Here is a 17,177-nt window from a genome sequence, read left to right as displayed (position 1 = left end):
CAGTTTTGTTTGTTTGTTTGTTTTTTTAAAATATATTTTATTGATATTTTTATAGAGAGGAAGGGAGAGGAATAGAGAGTTAGAAACATCGATGAGAGAGAAACATCGATCAGCCACCTCCTGCACATCTCCTACTGGGGATGTGCCCGCAACCCAGGTACATGCCCTTGACCGGAATCGAACCTGGGACCCTTGAGTCCGCAGGCCGATGCTCTATCCACTGAGCCAAACCGGTTTCGGCGAAGTTTTGTTTGTTTTGGATACAGTCTCACATCAGTTTATTTCCCAACGAAGAGAGTCTATGCTGTTTCTCATATATATCTACCTGCCAGCTCTCCCCAAATATTCCTTTCAGGTAAAGTCAGACTTGGTACTTGGTTATGTTCAATTTAACATTGTGTGGCAGAGGCAATGCTAAGTGTTCATCAAACCCCATTTCCTTTTCTACTAGGCACACACACTTCACTTCCCAGCCACCCCTGCAGTTAGGCTGGGCCATGTGACCACACACCTGAATTCTGGCTAAGGGAATAGGATGAAAACATGCACACCATTTCCAGGGCTGGCCCCTGATACCTCAGGCACAGCTCTCCTCCCTTATCTGATGCCGGGAGCCGGTCCATCCTTGCTGTTTCAAGGGACCTGGCGTATATAGCATACTGTTCTTAATATGTTTGCTCCCCTTAGCGCTGTGTGTTTTAACCAAGGTCACCTCTCCGAGAAAGGTTGTTTCCCCAGGTAGGAATTTTTCCCTGAAGTCAGGGAGGGGATGAAACTCCTTAACTAAGTGCCAGGCGGGTAGTTAATCACTACAAACAATCATGCTTAAGCTACATAATCTTTACTCCCTGGAATGGAGATAAGAAACGCCCTAACCTTTGTAATAGAAATTGACAGGATTAAAATCAACTGGGATAAATACGGATGTAACAAGACAATAAACAGCAGAACCACTCTGGAGATCCAGACCAGAACTTGGCTGGAGATCCGGGCTAGAGATCCTGGCTAGGCTGCTGATCAACTGAACGCTGTCTCCGTGTCATTCCTTCTTCGCCGACTCCGTCCACACCTTTGGGGACCCCTGGACCTGCTGGGGTTGGACCCCGGCAATCTGAGGCCTACAGATTGGATGATTCCAAGGCAACAGGGGATGTGGAGCCACAAGATAGAAGCAGCCTGAAGTAGACACCCCACCCACTGGCCCCACTACACACTCTGACTTGTGTGAAACAGGACTTTATTGTGTTAAGCCACAGAGACCTGGTATTGTTAGCCTGCCCTATTGTTAGTAATACGCCTTGTATTTCTCACCAGCGCTACCAATGAAAACAACCCCTGGACTTAGTTCCAGGACCTGAGATACAAATCTCGGTTCTACCACTCCCTCCTCCCCCCATATCCTAGAATCTGCTCTGTACCCTTTCCCAAGTGCGTGTCTAGCACATTCTCCTCCTCCTCATTATGGAGCCCTCCCCACTCTTCTGCCTCAAGACTTCTGCGAGCTCTTCTCTGACCTCTCTCCCATACATGCTCACTTCTTTGCTCCAGTGCGAAGTATATTCCTCCATTTTAGCATCCATTACATTGCATTGCAAATATTTGTTGGCTGAGTCCTTAAATCCACAGACAGTTCCTTTGCAGCCGTGGGCAAACTACGGCCCACGGGCCGGATCCGGCCCGTTTGAAATGAATAAAACTATTGAAAAAAAAGACCGTACCCTTTTATGTAATGATGTTTACTTTGAATTTATATTAGTTCACACAAACACTCCATCCATGCTTTTGTTCCGGCCCCCCGGTCCAGTTTAAGAACCCATTGTGGCCCTCGAGTCAAAAAGTTTGCCCACCCCTGCTTTAGAGGGTCTTTGACTCCAGCATTTAGTTACAGTGCCTGTCACATAGGAAAAAAAAAAAATATATGTTAAAGGAATGCTTGTCACCTATGACCTTAAGTGAGTTACATATTTTTGAAGTTTGTAAGATTTTACAGAGAAGTTGTGGTGAGAAATAATGCAATTTGTAGATTATAAAGAAGATTCTAATGGTAATGTGTTTATTATGTTTGCAGGCCTTTCTCATCTTTCCCAAATTCATCTTAATGCTTCAAAGTAGCTCTAATAAAAGTATAATGCAAGCCACATATATACAATTTAAACATTGTAGTAACCACATGAAAAAGCTAAAAGTACATAAAATTCATTTTAATACGCTTTAACCCAATATATCCCAAACACTGCTTATTAGCTATTTTACATTTTGTTAATGAAGTCCACACCACAGGAGCTCAGCAGCCACATGCGGCTCGCGGCTCCGGCAAATTGGACAATGCAGCTGCGAGGCCTCTGGTCTTGGCGAAGTCACCCCGGCCACCCCCACTGGGAATGAGGGGCCCTCCGCGGTGCTCCCTAGCCCGCTGTTCCCCTTCCCCGCTGTCCTGACCCCCGGAAGGAAAGCCCGCGGGTGTCCCCGGCGGGTGGGCTGTCTGCCATAGACCGAGCGGTGAGTGATGAGCCGCGCGCGAAGAACCCGGGGAGTCCCCGGGCCGGGGCGGGAAATGGCCAGACGGGGAGCGGCCGCCGGCCTCGGTCGCCGGGACCGGGACGCTGGTGCCCGCGTCGCCCCCGGGGTGGCGACCTCCGGCGGCGGGAGCCGGCGTCCGGGCCCCGCGGCCCGCCCCCCGCACGCCCCGCGCCGCCGCCGCCGCCGAGCCCCGGAAGCGGGCGGGATTTCCTGTGCCCGCCCCGCCGCGCGCGCCGGGCCGTCTCCGCCGGGCGCTGGCTCCGCGGCTGCAGCTCCGGCGAGGCGCGGGGCGGAGGGAGGGGCGGGCGGGGCCCGGAGGAGGCACCGGGCCGCGGGCCAGGCCGACCGGGTGAGTGGGGGCGGGCGGGCGGCAGTCGCGAGCGGAGGGAGGGACGCCTGGCTCCCCGGGGCGGCGGGTGGGGGGCCGGTCACCCGTGGGGGCGGGGAGGAGAAGCGCCGCGGCCTCCGGGTCGCTGCCTTCCCCGGGGTTGGCCCCCCCCGCCCCCCGACATGGTTGCCCGCCCGCCGCCCCGTGTCCCTCGTCCCCGGCGTCGCTGTCACTCGCGCGCAGGTTGCCCGGGGCCCTCTCTCTTCCCTCGCTCTTGCCCCAGTTCTCGGGAACCCTGCCTTCTGACCTCCCCTCCCCGGCTCCCGCTCCGCCCGCCTCGGATACTCTGAAATCGGACCCTCCGGGGCACGGCGACCAGAGGAGGGAGGAAGCCACCCTACCCCGGAGCGGCGCCAGCGGCCCACGCCCGCCCGGGCCGGGGGCCAGGCTCTCCGCCGAGCGCGCTCGTCCCTGTGCCCTTGGGCTACGCGTTTCAATACCGTGGCCCTTTCTCTGTCCAGCTGCACTGGCTGCAAAAACTAACTTCTGCAGGTGCCTGCCGCGCCCTCCTCCCGCCGCCCCCCAGATCTGTGAGCAAGAGGAGGGAGTGGAAAACCTAGAACCCGACTCCAGTTAGGCCTGGGGTCACCCTGGGACCGGGAGAAAGCAGTTAGGGCGGACACCTGAACTGCCAGGTGCGTGCCCCGAGAGAGCGAACATCTGGGGAGGTGCAGGCTGAGGACAGGCGCCTCGGCCCTCCCCCCGGTGCTGAGGTGTGGTCAGTGGTCTGCGGGGGCTCACAGCTGGCCCGTGGGCTCTGGGGAGAGGCCTCCGATCCAGGGACTCTGCTGCCGGGAGATGATGGAGAAGTAGGTTTGAGGCAGGTGCCCAGATACTTAGCTCGAGGTGAAGTCCTGGGGGAGGATTTGGGAAGGGAGCTAGAGAACACGTTGGACCTCTGGTGAAGAGGATGAATTGGTGCCTTATTCGTTAGAAGTGGAGCGGATACAGGGGCCAGAATTCAGAGGAGAACACGAAAATGGACGTTTCTCTTCCTTGCTTTATTGGGAATTTTCCTTTCTTAGGAGATGTCTCTGAAAAGGAAACCTAAACTGGGACTCAGTCCAGGATGCTCCCGTGAGGCCCTGGAGCGTCTGGACTTCTGAGACTTAAGGGGAATTTGTTCCCTTTCTGTGCATCGGGCTTAGGGTTCCCGCCTACCTCTTGTGTCAAAGAGAAATGGCAAGAAAATAAACAGCTTGATACCTGTCATTACCCATCCTGGGATCTTGGGTTCTTGACATGTTGTTGGGTAGATATGAGTGAGCCAGAGTAGTTACCAAAGCTCTGTCAAGGAGCAAGGGACTCTGTGAGTGTCGTAGACTGTTCCTCTGCCGTAAGACAGCAAGGCCTGTGTCACACAACACCGGTGGGACCTGCCCTGATCTTAAGATGTCCAGAGAAAAGGAGAGCCCACACATCCAGTCCTGCCCACGGCTGGATTATTATGAAGAATTTTAAAAACCTAAACCTCTTCTCTCGCCATCGAAAGAAGAGATCTGGCCCTGGCCGGTGTGGCTCAGTTAGTTGGAGCATCGTCTTGTACACCGATCGATGGTTCTCTCTCACATGATTGGTGTTTCTCTCTCACATGGATGTTTCTCTCTCTCTCCCTCCCTCCCTCCCTCCCCCTTCTTCTTCCCTCCTGCCTCTCTCTCTTTCTAAAGTCAATAAGCATGTCCTTGGGTGAGGATCTTAAAACACACACACACACACACACACACACACACACACACGAGATCTGTATAGAAATAGAAAACGTTTCTCTTTTTATTCATTGGTAGTATCATTCATTAGTCTTCCTTAACCAACACAAAACTATGTCCATGTTTAACTTTTCCCCAATGGCCATATTTCCTGTTTTCTTCACTTTTATTTTCTTTCTGTTAGACACAAAAGTGCTCTTGACATAAATACATGCTTTGATTGGGACTTTTACGTATAGTAATAATTTCATTCTAAACTAATCAATGTGAATGGAATTTGTGGCAGAAAATCTTATAAGTGATTATATCCATTTTTGTTGGGTGCAAGTCTGTGTGCATTCCTTCCTGCATGTTTCCAGATTGTTTACTGTATTTTCAGTGGTTGGAATTAATGGATAGCTTTTGAATTTCCAGGATTGTTCCTTTATTTTTCTTAAATGAAGTTCTTGTAGCCTTCAGGGATATTCTATTTCTATCACAAGGTTCCCAAAATAGCCATTAGTGAGTTTGCTCTGTGGCACCTGTTCATTTCTTAGTTCCTGCAAGAAGCTTGGCTCAGGCTCAGTTGATTGGACTGTATCAAGTTTTTAAAGTTCATCTTCCATCAAGCTCTTATTATCCAGTTTCATCTTTTATCCCTTGGCTGTCTCCCTAACTCCCTTAGGAATATCAACCTTTTCCATTTTCATGGGATGAATTTGTTCCAGGTCACAATTTGGGTTCGCAGCAAAAATGCTTTCAGAACAGACGGCAGCCCTAGGGCCAGGATGGGAGTCGATGAATGTCCAGCTGGATGGAGCAGAGCCCCAGGTGGAAAGGGGAAGCCAAGAGGAGGGGCCATGGAGAATGGCACCAGGGCCCCTGGAACACCTGTGCTGTGACCTTGAAGAAGAGCCACAGTCCCTTCAGGAAAAGGGTGAGAATCTGGAGGATGTGGGTGCGGGGAGTAGAGTGCAGAGTAGTCTCCTAATCTCTGTTCAGAAAGTAGAGTTGAAAATCCCCAGTTGCCTTGAACTGAACAGCACAATCAATATCACAGCTAGTCCATTCTTCCTTGGCCCTGGTCACAGGAATGTAAGGAGCTCCTGTATTCTGCATGCCGCACAACTGGGTTTTCTCCATTTCTTACATAGCCACTCCCTCCACATGCTGCAAGTGCATCTTAGTGGCAGCAAATGTGGGAGACTAAGGAAGTGACAGCAACACTGATTACTATTGGAGAACACACCCAGTAAGATACACTTTACAAGATGAAAATTACATTTAAATAATATAAATTCATACCATAGCCACTGTGGTAGAGATGGATGACAGGAAAGATCTACTAAAAGCCACTCAATACTCTTACCAAACATTTTGAGCGAAGGTCTCTTCTTCTATATTTCTGCATTTGAGTTTTACCAATGGGCATAGATAGAGAAAAACCATGACCCTTAAGCCCCTCTAAAATGGGGCCTAGGCTCTTACTGGGAAAGGATGAATGGTACACCTCTAATGGTTCCTTTCTCCCCTCACCAGCTCAGTCGGCTCCCTGGGTTCCTGCCGTTCCCCAGGAGGGGAGCACCGGAGATTGGGAGATGGCAGCTGCACTTCTTGCAGCCGGATCACAGGTGGGCTGTGTGCTGCCTTTGGCCGCTCCCAGGGGTGTCATCACTGCTGCCTTTCTGTAAGCCTTAGCATCCTCCCACTGAATTGTTATTTCACATGATCACGAATAGTATGTTCATCTTATAAGCGAATAGATTCTATCCCTTTCCAAGAGGCTCAAGATATCCTTTAAAAATGAATGAAGATATAACAAGAAAAGGAGAATTCCTAGAAGTTAGGTGTGTTGTTGTTTTTATTAGATGGCTGTGCTATCCACAGGGAGATTTTAAGAACAATTCATTAATATTCCTTAAGAGATAAATTTGTGAAGATTAGGAAAAAAGAACCTGAAGGAAGCTTGGAAGAGCATAAAGTGGGCACGATTGGGTGGATGATGGGGCATTTATGGAAAAGGGCAGGAAGAGACTAAGGCACATGTGTAAGGCCATAATGCTAGTAAATGACAGAGCTAGGAGTTATTTGGCTCCAGAATCTGGACTCCTAAACACCATACTATGCTGCCTCGGAAGACAAGGATATGGCATGGTGGTGGGTGTGAGGGTGAATGTTTTATCTATATCCTTTTAAAAAAAATTTTTCTTTATTGATTAAAGTATTACATATGTGTCCTTATCATATCTATATCATTTTGTGCTGATAGAAAAGGAATGGTCAAGTGGAGGAAGGAGAGCATAATACACAATTTTTTCAATGGAAATAATAAGGCCGGTGAGAAGGGACTGGGCAGACACATACAGTTAAACAGAGAGAGCAATGATTTTCTGGTGTCTCCGACTTTTAGTCCCATTTGGGAGACACCTCTGGAGACACTAACCTCACTTACCATTACCTTTACCCCTCTCCTCATTTCCCCTTCACCCAGGGGCCTACCCAGGGGCCACTGGGTAATTATTTTTCCAGATATTCTCTTGCCCTCTCTCTTTTACTGCCCCATCCTTTTATATTGGGATCACGTTTTCCTTAAGGAACAGCTGGTGACAGATGATGCTACATTTTGTTTCAGGGCCTGGTAACCATCAAGGATGTGTCACTGTGCTTCTCTCAGGAGGAGTGGCGGAGCCTGGACCCTTCTCAGACAGACTTTTATGGAGAATATGTCATGCAAGAAAACTGTGGGATAGTGGTCTCTCTAAGTAAGCATGATCTTCCCCAGCCACTAAAAGATTGTCCTCTGGGAGGATGAGCCCTGTGCTTTAAGCATGTTGGATAGTGTCTATCAAGGGTTCTTCACTTGTCAGGGGATCTGTCTTCCTTCCACCAGAAAAAGAGCACTAGGACTAATTCAAGGAGAATAGAAGTGAGGCATCATTTTTAAAGACAGCAGCAAAATAATGCTGAATCATTGCCCTCTCAGTTGGGAATTTGCAAGTTCTTACAAAACAGGGAGCAGGACATCTAAGAGATAGAACTGAGTCCTGGGAAACTCAGAAACCTTCTAGGGAAAGATGGGAGTTGAGGAGGGGGAGGGATGGAGAGATAGCTGTGTTAGAGCTAAATAAATGAAGTTGTGACCAAAAGGACACTTGGGTTGGGAATATTTGAAATATAAGTGGCAGAGAACACACACATTGGGGAATAGTGTGTGATTTTCTGGGGGGGGGGGGGGGGGAGAAGAGCAACTTAAAAAATGGGAGGGGATGAGGAGGGTGAAGCTTGTATCTGGCCTTTTATCTAGAGTTCTAAGGAATAATATAGGAAACAGCTTTTCTCAGAAATATAGAATCACACTTGTACTAATTGACATCCCTGTTTTCCTTTCCCATGGGCAGGATTTCCAATTCCTAAGCTGGACATGCTTTCTCAACTAGAAGGAGGGGAAGAACAATGGGTCCCTGACCCACGGGACTTAGAGGAGAGGGACATCCTGAGGGTAACATACACAGGTAAGAACCTAGAGTGGACTTTCAGGCACGGCCTTCATCCCTCTTGGAATGTGATCATTCCATGTCCCTCTAATCCTTCCTCTGCCTTGGAGAACTGTAGAATCGAAAGGTTTAGAGGTCTTTTTTTTTTCAAAAGCAGGACAGTGTAGCGGAAAGGTTTTAGAAGGCAGGTTTCTGGAGCTAAACTTTGTGGATTTGAATTCAGGACCTTGGAAAAGTGATTAACCTCTCTTTGGGTTCCTCCCGTATACGTTATTGTGAGATTTAAATATGTTAACATAATAGAACAATACCACCAGGTACATAAAAAGCACCCAATAAGCACTAGTTGCTGCTATGACTGTTGGTGTTGTTGTTGTTCAACTTCCCACCTCTTACAGAAAGGGCTTCGGCAGTGTCTCTGGTATTGCTGACAGGTGGCCAGCCAGCCCGCGATGACTGCAGCACATTCCTTAACTCTCCATTTATGCTTAGGCAGGAAGATGGTAATTAATAGTAAAAATCAGTGGTAAATAAGTAACAGTAATAAATAAATAATCACAATAGCACAGACCATTTACTAAGTGGTTACTATGTGCAGGTACTGTGCTATCTATCTTATAATTATTTACATTTTACAAAAGAAATGAAGACTAACAGAAATTAAGTAGGAAAGCTGAGATTCAAAATTAGGTAGTCTGTCTCCTAAGCCTAGGCTTCTAACTTCTACACCTCTTGCACTGTCTTGTACAACATTAGAACCTGTTCTCTCAGTCCTTGTTGGGTGAGGTTTAGGCCCTAACAGACATCATATAACCTCACCTGTGACTTGGGTCCTGAGGTCCTCTCTGGTGACTCCCATCTTGGGGTTGGTATTTTCCCTTCTCCACAGGAGATGGAAGTGAGCATGAGGGGGATACCCCTGAACTAGAAGCAGAACCTCCCAGAATGTTATCTAGTGTGTCTGAAGATACTGTTCTCTGGAACCCGGAGCAGGAGGAGAGCTGGGATTCCATGCCCAGAAGCTCCAGAGGAATGCTCCTGGGCCCACCATTTCTTCAGGAAGAGAGCTTCTCAAGTCTTCTGTGTAGCACAGAGATGGATTCCCTGTTAAGACCACACACATGCCCCCAATGTGGGAAACAGTTTGTGTGGGGCTCCCACCTTGCCAGGCACCAGCAAACTCACACCGGGGAGAGGCCCTATAGCTGCCTCAAGTGTGAAAAGAGCTTTGGGCGAAGACATCACCTGATCCGGCACCAGAAAACCCACATGCACGACAAGCCCAGCAGGTGTTCTGAGTGTGGCAAGAATTTCCGATGCAGCTCCCATCTGGCCAGCCACCAGAGAATGCATGCGGAAGGCAAATCCTGCAAAGGTCAAGAAGCCGGAGAGAGCCCCGGGGCTAGGAAACGGCAGCACACCCCACCGGTGCCAAAGTGCCACGTGTGCACCGAGTGTGGGAAGAGCTTTGGCCGACGGCACCACCTGGTGAGACACTGGCTAACCCATACTGGGGAGAAGCCCTTCCAGTGCCCTCGCTGTGAGAAGAGCTTTGGCCGTAAACATCACCTGGACAGGCACCTGCTGACCCATCAGGGACAGAGTCCCAGGAGCAGCTGGGACCGAGGGACATCTGTCTTCTGATTTCTGTTTTTGCTGTAGCTGTGGTCATATCTATCAGCTGGTGCTGCCAGGGGTCTCTGCCAGAGCTGCCCCTCTCCTGCCCCCGATGGCCAGGATCATGAGCCCTGGCCTCATCCCTAGAAAGGTGAGGTTTCAGCATGGGCCAGAGCATTTTTCACCACTTCTGTGAGATACCACATAAAATAGAGTTCTTTGGGCAAAATTTTTGGGAAACAATGCTTACTACATGGGCTGATATTCAGCCTGAGCCCATTCTCAAGGGTACAGTGGTACCAGCGGTTTATGGCTGAGGTCCATTCTGATGTGATTGGAGCCTATGCCATACCAGTTGTTAAATATTTTTAGTATCACCACTGTATACTATAACGCTTATATTCTCTTTACATTATATATGGAGAGAGAGAAAGACCATGTTGGCATATTAAAGGCTCTGAAAATGTATGCAGTAAAGCAAATTTTAAGCCTCTTAATGCAATGTTTCCTAAATGTATTTGACCTCAGTATTCTTTCTATCTCACATCCCACAGAACTGGTGACTCCATGAAACGCTCTGATGACACTGGGTTAGAGTAATGAGGAAACAGAAAAGAGACCCCTTTTTTATCCAAGCGAAAGCTGAAGGGCAGATCTCATTCCTGTGTGGGTCCATCACCTTTTCCCCAATCATCCAAATATACATCCACACCTCTCAACCCCACCTGATGAAAAATAGAAATAATAACCTTTTCACCCATGATTCCTAGTCCTTTATCCTGCACATATGTATATCCAGCTGAGAGATCATACTACCATGCTAAGAGATGGACCTTATACTCCCAAGTAATCCAGACTCACACAGAAGAAAAAACTTCATCTCCTTGGACAGTCCCCCTCTTCTCTTGACTGTGTCTTTATGTGTTGATGTGTATCTGTGTGCAGGGTCTTTGAAGAGAGCATGCAAAGTGCAAACTGTAAAAGCTAGATTTTCTAGGGGCTGTGTTCTGGTGATGAGGGTAGTGGGGATTTTATGGGGTGTTTGTTTTGTTTCAAGATAGGAAGTAAGCTGATCTATTAAGGGAGCCCTAGTGGAAAGGATTATGTGATGGGTAGTGTTGTGGAAATTGAGGTATAAAGACGTCTTGAATGTCACTGAGATCAAGACCAGTGGATATATATTCCGTGTCCGAATCTCTGGGCCACAGATTCTTTTTGCTTGGGGGGAGAGAGAAAGAAACATCCTCAGTGAGGTGGGCTCTTTCTTGTTGATTTCAAGCAAGATGCATATAGAAGCTTTATGCTGAGTGAGGGTTTTTTGTTTTTGTTGTGTGGTGTGTTGTCTTGTTTTAAGTGCTGAGAAATTAGGGCAGGAATCACAGTGCTTACAGGTTGTTTTCATTACTCTTGTTTGACTTTGATGGCCTCATCAAGGGGGCAGAGTTATTCTTGAGGATCTTATTCTCTCCGAAACAGAACTTTAGGGGAAATGGCTGTGGTTTAGTTTTGCAGCTGATGCAGGGTAATGAGCTTTCCAGTTGGTTTTCCTCACAATTCTGGGAAAGTGACCATGCTCAGACCCTTAACTCCAGGACTTGCATAATATTCTAGCGTCTGTGCGTTGATGAGTTGATCATTGTTTCTCTTTATTGATGATGTGTTAATACCAGTGTTATAATTTAAAAATTATCTTGTATGTAAGAGCAGTTTGGGGTTAGGGAGGGAGAGGCATGGAGTGGAGCAACGAGGATGAAAGTCAGTATTTTTCTCTTTAATGCTTAAATTCTGGTTTTTCCTTAATAGACTTATCTTTCAACCACAATTGGTGGAATTAACCAGAGAGGTAATAAAGTGAGCTGCAACAGTCTAATTTCATGACTGTCCCATTTGCTTAGGGAACATGGGTGAATCATAGCTCCTCAGAGCCCTGGACCCATATGGACTTGAAAATAAGGTCATTTTGCTGAATGGGCTTTTTAGAGTGGATATGACTTGATCAGCCCAGTCCCTGCCTTCTGCTGCTCAGAGCAGTCTTCCTTCTTTGCCTGGAATGCACTTCTCTTGCTTGTATTGATATGACTAGAGCAAAATGGCCAGTCCTTTGTAAGGCGCCTTGTTCTAGGTTCTCATAGACAGGAGTGTTCTAGGATCAGTATTAGGAGATGCCCCAAGGAATAGAAAAGTATTGCCTTCCAGTAGTAAAGCTGGACTATGCCATTTCTTTTACCCTCCCACTCTGCCTCATTCATTCATGCAAATCAGCTCGATTAAGCAGTGGTTCAGAACCTGTTTTGGATCACATACTGTTTTGAAGATCTGATAAAAACCAGGAACTCATTTTTGAAAAAATATACATTAGCAATTCACTCAGTTTTTCATACACATTTAGTCTACCCATGGAATCACTTAAACTGGGGTCAAAGAAAGGTCATTATAGTATATTTATGTCAAGAAGTACAAGGCAACGGTCACTAAATATTTTAAGGAATGAGATACCAGAGGCAGTAGGATATAAGAATAGTCTGGTCTATAATGACTAGAAGGGTATTGCTTACAATCCACTCTATTTTTTTCTTAAAGATATGGTATACTAACAAATCTAGCTCTTCACAAACATTGTTTTAAAGACTTGTAGGAGGTGACTCTCCATACTATCAGATCACACTCTTAATAATTAGATGTTAACCTCCAGCCTTTAATCTGTTTTAGTAATTGTAAGGCTAGAAAGTGAAGCCCCTAAAGGGTAGGTGCAGTTGTAGCACCCAACTGAAAGGCATCATGGAGTCTAAGGGTCTTCTGCAGAAGGGGCATCCCTTTAGGTCATTTCCGGTGTACCACTCTCCTTCTCTACCTCGGTCCAACACCATTTCCTTTGGACAAAAAATAAAATAAGCAACAGCCATCATATGGGCAAGTAGATTTGAATGATTTTTCCCACAGGGAATCAGCCTCAAACTCCCATCTTCCAACTGCCTCTGCCACATGTCCATCCTAACTGCTTTAAATAAAAAATGTCTCTGTGTTCTCTCTGGGCAAAATGTAAAATGGGGAAGTCCCATATAAGAAACCTGTCACCTTTCCCCCTCTGTGGTACCTCTATTCAGGGCACAGGTATCTTCCCCTTTGCATCCCATCAAAGTATCTCTAAAGAATCCCTTACACAGGAGAATGTGACCCAAAGTGTTAGCTTTGCCCAGATCTGTTTACATTTTAAGTGTTCTGATACCTGGTAGTGGAAATGGAAGGAAAATCTTTTCCCCTGTTAAAATGATGTTATGCCTTTAGGGAGCTGAAGGGGTGATATAATTTGGGACAAAATCCTTCCCTTTCCAGCACTTGTGCAATCAAACTGCTGTTATCTATTTATATCAAGGACAGGGGTGAACCCTGACGCAGAACCATAGGTACCAGAAGATAGGTCTTTCCATCTCTGGATGGGAGTGAGTGGGACTAGGCAGTAACAGAAAAGAAAAATCTATTCTCTTAGACCCCTTAGAGATCCTGAGCTGGCAAAAGTTCTTTCTTTTCCCTGGAATGCTCTAATAGGCCTACGCTCTCAAAATGTGTGATCTTTGGTCCAGCAGCATCAGTATCATCTGGCAGCTTGTTTTAGAAATGCAAATTCTCAGGCTCTACCCCAAACACACTGAATCAGAAACTAGGGATGGGGTAATGCAGGGGAGCCCAGCAATTAGTCTTTTAGCCTGTCTTTCTGGATCTCTGAGGTATGCTAATGTTTAAGAACCTCTGGCTCAGAGATTCAAATTCCATTTCAATCAGCGGTACAGCATCCTCTTCAAATGGGGAAAGAGGGGATCTTTACATATGTTGTCAGATTGATTTTCTGCAACCTCTCCAAGCTAGTTGTTTTTCGGTTCTGTTCCTCTTGAGATCCAAGGCCTTCACTCTTTAGTCAATGAAAGGACTGGGTCAGTCACCAGTTTCAGAAACTGGTGGGGCAACTACCACGTTGCTGTGATTGGGGCTGGAGCTTCTAAAGTGGACACAGGATTTGTGGGTCCAAAAATCTGAAAGGACAAAAGGAACAGACACACCAAAGAGGGGAAATCCAATGTAAAGCTGAAAAACTGACAACCAAGGAAATGATCCTCCTTTGCTAGTTATCTGGTCCTTTTCTGGGCCTAATAGCTGCCCTGGAGGCAGACTAGGTGAACATTCAGCACAGAGGTAGGGAGTAAAGCCAACTGTCCCAAGCCCTTAACCCAAGTTTTCCAACTTCAGAATGCATTGGAGAACAATAAGGTGCTATGCAAGGAATTTCTAACCAGGATTTGGTCTACTGTATGGGCAAGGGCAGCAGAGCATCAGGGAGCCCTGAGGACATAAGAGGGAACCAGGCTCATTTAGTAAGATGTGAGTGACTCCAGGGAGATTTGAACCCAGACTGTACTAGGTAGAGGTTGTAACCCATTAAGCCATGGCACCTATGTAAAAAATGCATTCTCCTGCCCTGGTCAGTGTGGCTCAGTTGGTTGGGCACAGAAAGGTTGCCAGTTCGATTCCCAGTCATGGCACATGCCTGGGTTGTAAGCTCGATCCCTACAGGGGATCGTACAGGAGGCAGTTGATTGCTGTTACGCTCTCACATCAATGTTTCTCTCCTCCCTTTCCCTCTCTCTCAAAATCAGTGGAAAAAAAAAAAAAAACAACTTTAAAAATTGTCTATTTAAAAAACACAACATTCTCCTACTTTGAAGATTCTGTCCAATTCAGGCTTCAGGAAGGGATTGTTACCTCCTCCAGCTCCTCTCCTAGGCCTGCTCATGAGGACAGGCTGAAATGAAAGTTGCAAACCTGCCACCCCTATGGGAATCTCCAAGGCCAAAAGGTTAGAATGAACCTACCTCTCTTTGGGGGAGGTGACCAGCCCCTCTCCCCTAAGGCAGAAAAAAGCTTGGCTACTGCTTTCTTCAGCTCCAGACCTCAGGCTCTCTCCCTTTTTCCCTTCCTGTCAGCACTTCCATATTCCCAATAAAAGGAGCTCATCCCCCACTCTTTTTTAAAGGACATGTTTTATTTATTTATTTATTTATTTATTTATTTATTTATTTATTTATTTATTTTAAAATTTTATTTTAGAGAGAGGGAGAAACATCAATGTGAGAGTGAAACATCGATTGGCTGCCTCCACACATGCTGACCTGGGACCGAACCCACCACCTGGGTATGTGCCCTGCCTGGCAGGGAATCAAACCTACAGCCTTTTGGTATATGGGACAATGCTCCAATCAACTGAGCCACACTGGCCAGGGAAGCTTCCTACACTCAACTCCCACTTCTCTTTTTCAGATTGATTGGTTTGGTTCGGTATTTTGTTTTGTTTGGGAAATACCACACCTTCCTGAAGGTGTTTGTTCTTCCCAATCCCTGTCTTCCTTCCATCATGGTTCCTCTCTCTTGTCCAGTTTCTTTTCTATCAGCCTTAAGCCTACTAAGCAGGGTCAATTCCATATACTTCCCACTTTCTTTTCTCAAATTCTTGGCTTGGCTATTGCAGCTCAGCTGCCATCTCACCATTCTGCATCTCTCATATCCGGACTTGGCCAAAGTTGCTGGTACCGTCAACTCCATTCCCTATAGGCTCTTCTTCCCTTGATGTAACTTTTTACTTTTCACTATTTTGATTTACGCAGTCCCTTTTTATCTCTTGTGGCTCCTGAGAACTAGTTCCAATTCTACAAGCCATTTTTTGAGCTCTTCACTACATGGTAGGCACTGGCTGTTCCAGGCCAGGGCGATTGTGATCATGGACCTGTACTCAGCATGTTCCTCAGCGGAGCCCTCTCCTGCCAACACTTTCCTGCCATGCCTCATGACACTGTGCGCCAAGGTGCTCTTTTCCAGGAAGCATTGTGGGTATATGCCTACTTGCCATCCAGCCCAATTGCTTCGTGCCTGCCAGATTTCTAGCAATTGTCTGACTTAATTCCTTCAGATGGACTGTGAACTTCCCACAGATTACTCAGCGAAGGACCTTCGTCTGTATCCTTAGGGATCTATAATACGTTCTTTATGATCCCTGTCATTGAATAAAGAATGTATTGACTCAGTCGCTGACTTCCTTTGTTGGTCCTCTCCTCTACTCTCCCCCCATTCTCAGAAATTCAGTCCTGATTTAAAAACCAACACAAAAACTGCAATAGAGACCCGAAACAGATCAGGGAAATCCCAGGGGAAGTAGGGCAGCCATGTGTAAGTCCCCTCACTGTCCTTCCTGAAATATAAACCTTCAAGGCATCACAACATAGGCCTCTCTGCCTCCCTCCTGAAGTCCTGGCTCCCAGATGTCACTCCCCAGTCGGGGATTCAACTCATCTTGGAAATTGAGGTAGCAGAGCATAGAGCTGGGCCAGGCTTAGGGGGAAGCCAGGTCAGGTGAGTGAGGAGGGCTTAGGGCACAAATTTAAGGAAGCCCTTGGTCTCGGTTATTCAAGTGCCAAGTCTCCTCTTGGGAGACCCTTAGAGTGCTGAGCCCTTAAAACTTAGACAGCCAAGTCTGGAACCAGCTGGTGGTGGTGACTGCAAAATGACTCCCCAGGCAAATTCACAATATTTGGTGATTTGGGGGGAGCCAGAGGAAATGCACACAGATGGGGTTAGGCACGAACTGGTCCACCAGATGCATTCACTTTAGAGGGTGAAGAGGTCGGGCATTTGGCAGGTTATGAAGAATAGAGAGTAAGAAATAGTGTGGGAGAAAATATGGAAAGTTGGCAGGGGAGAAACCACCAGTCTTTGACCCACTGACATGGCCTTCCAGCCCTGGGGCTTCACTGGGGCAGAGAGAGGGAACCACTTGGGAGGCCTTGGCACAACCCAAAGGCTTTGCTCTTCCTGCGTGGGAGTTGCCTTGAAGAGCTTCATGCCTACTGTTTGTGGGGCTGCTTCCCCTCTGCAGCTTTCCCAACACCAGCCAGACTATTGTGTTGCCTGCCTCCATGCTTCATATTTTTCCTATTTTCTTGCAGTTCACTCTCACTCTTCCTTAGTCACTTGGAGTAAAACTTTTGACTAGTCTGGTCTTTCCCCTAACTAAAAGGGGGAGGAGAAACATAGCTGTGATTGTTCATGGAGGTGCCTGTTCTCTTAGCCAGCTTCGGTGGACTGCTGAAGGTCTGACTTCCTTCTTACTCTCAGATCACTGCCTTTCCCAGGCTCATCCAAGGCCTCACACTGACACCTCCCTCCCCTCAGTCTTCAGTTCCTCTCTTCCAAGTCCTTTCCTGACATATGCCCCTATATTAATTTCCAAAACAACCTATCTTCCTGTCCTTGCTGGGCACTTAGATTTTGGCTGGAATAACCTCCAGCCCAACCAGACAGCCTTGCCATGTTAGAGTTCCCCAGAGGGGGAGAAAGAACACGTGAACTCTATTGCTTTGAGAACACTGACAAATGGAAATGTTCACATGTTCTGAAAACACCTCTCCACGATGTGTTTGAGAACATCCT

The 17,177-nt window shown here is 47.1% G+C and overlaps 1 protein-coding gene across 4 annotated transcripts; it reads left to right on the top strand.

The window, feature by feature from the left end:
• The first annotated feature begins 2,518 nt into the window (after positions 1-2,518).
• On the top strand, positions 2,519-15,782 carry ZNF641 (zinc finger protein 641). Of its 4 annotated transcripts, none has more exons than XR_009451197.1 (7): positions 2,519-2,869; positions 5,322-5,530; positions 6,133-6,224; positions 7,226-7,355; positions 7,992-8,105; positions 8,977-13,578; positions 13,652-15,782. XR_009451197.1 is itself a non-coding variant. In XM_059682700.1 (6 exons), exons 2-6 carry the CDS (start codon positions 5,347-5,349, stop codon positions 9,729-9,731), a joined length of 1,275 nt encoding a protein of 424 aa, XP_059538683.1. In that variant the 5' UTR covers positions 2,519-2,869; positions 5,322-5,346; the 3' UTR covers positions 9,732-15,782. The 4 variants fall into 4 exon arrangements, 2 of the variants coding, with proteins under 2 accessions (XP_059538683.1, XP_059538685.1); XR_009451196.1 differs by having other exon boundaries at positions 8,977-14,230; positions 14,271-15,782; XM_059682700.1 differs by having other exon boundaries at positions 8,977-15,782.
• Positions 15,783-17,177: the final 1,395 nt, after the last annotated feature.

Source organism: Myotis daubentonii, chromosome 2 (assembly GCF_963259705.1).
Source record: "Myotis daubentonii chromosome 2, mMyoDau2.1, whole genome shotgun sequence".
Lineage (NCBI taxonomy): Eukaryota > Metazoa > Chordata > Mammalia > Chiroptera > Vespertilionidae > Myotis > Myotis daubentonii.
This window is presented reverse-complemented; position numbering and strand designations above follow the sequence as displayed.

Excerpts from the sequence above, each read along its gene's own strand:
- ZNF641 (XM_059682700.1), top strand. The coding sequence starts at position 5,347 with ATGCTTTCAGAACAGACGGCAGCCCTAGGGCCAGGATGGGAGTCGATG. Across the intron at positions 7,356-7,991 it reads TGGGATAGTGGTCTCTCTAA|GATTTCCAATTCCTAAGCTG; the intron begins GTAAGCATGATC and ends TCCCATGGGCAG. Across the intron at positions 8,106-8,976 it reads CCTGAGGGTAACATACACAG|GAGATGGAAGTGAGCATGAG; the intron begins GTAAGAACCTAG and ends CCTTCTCCACAG.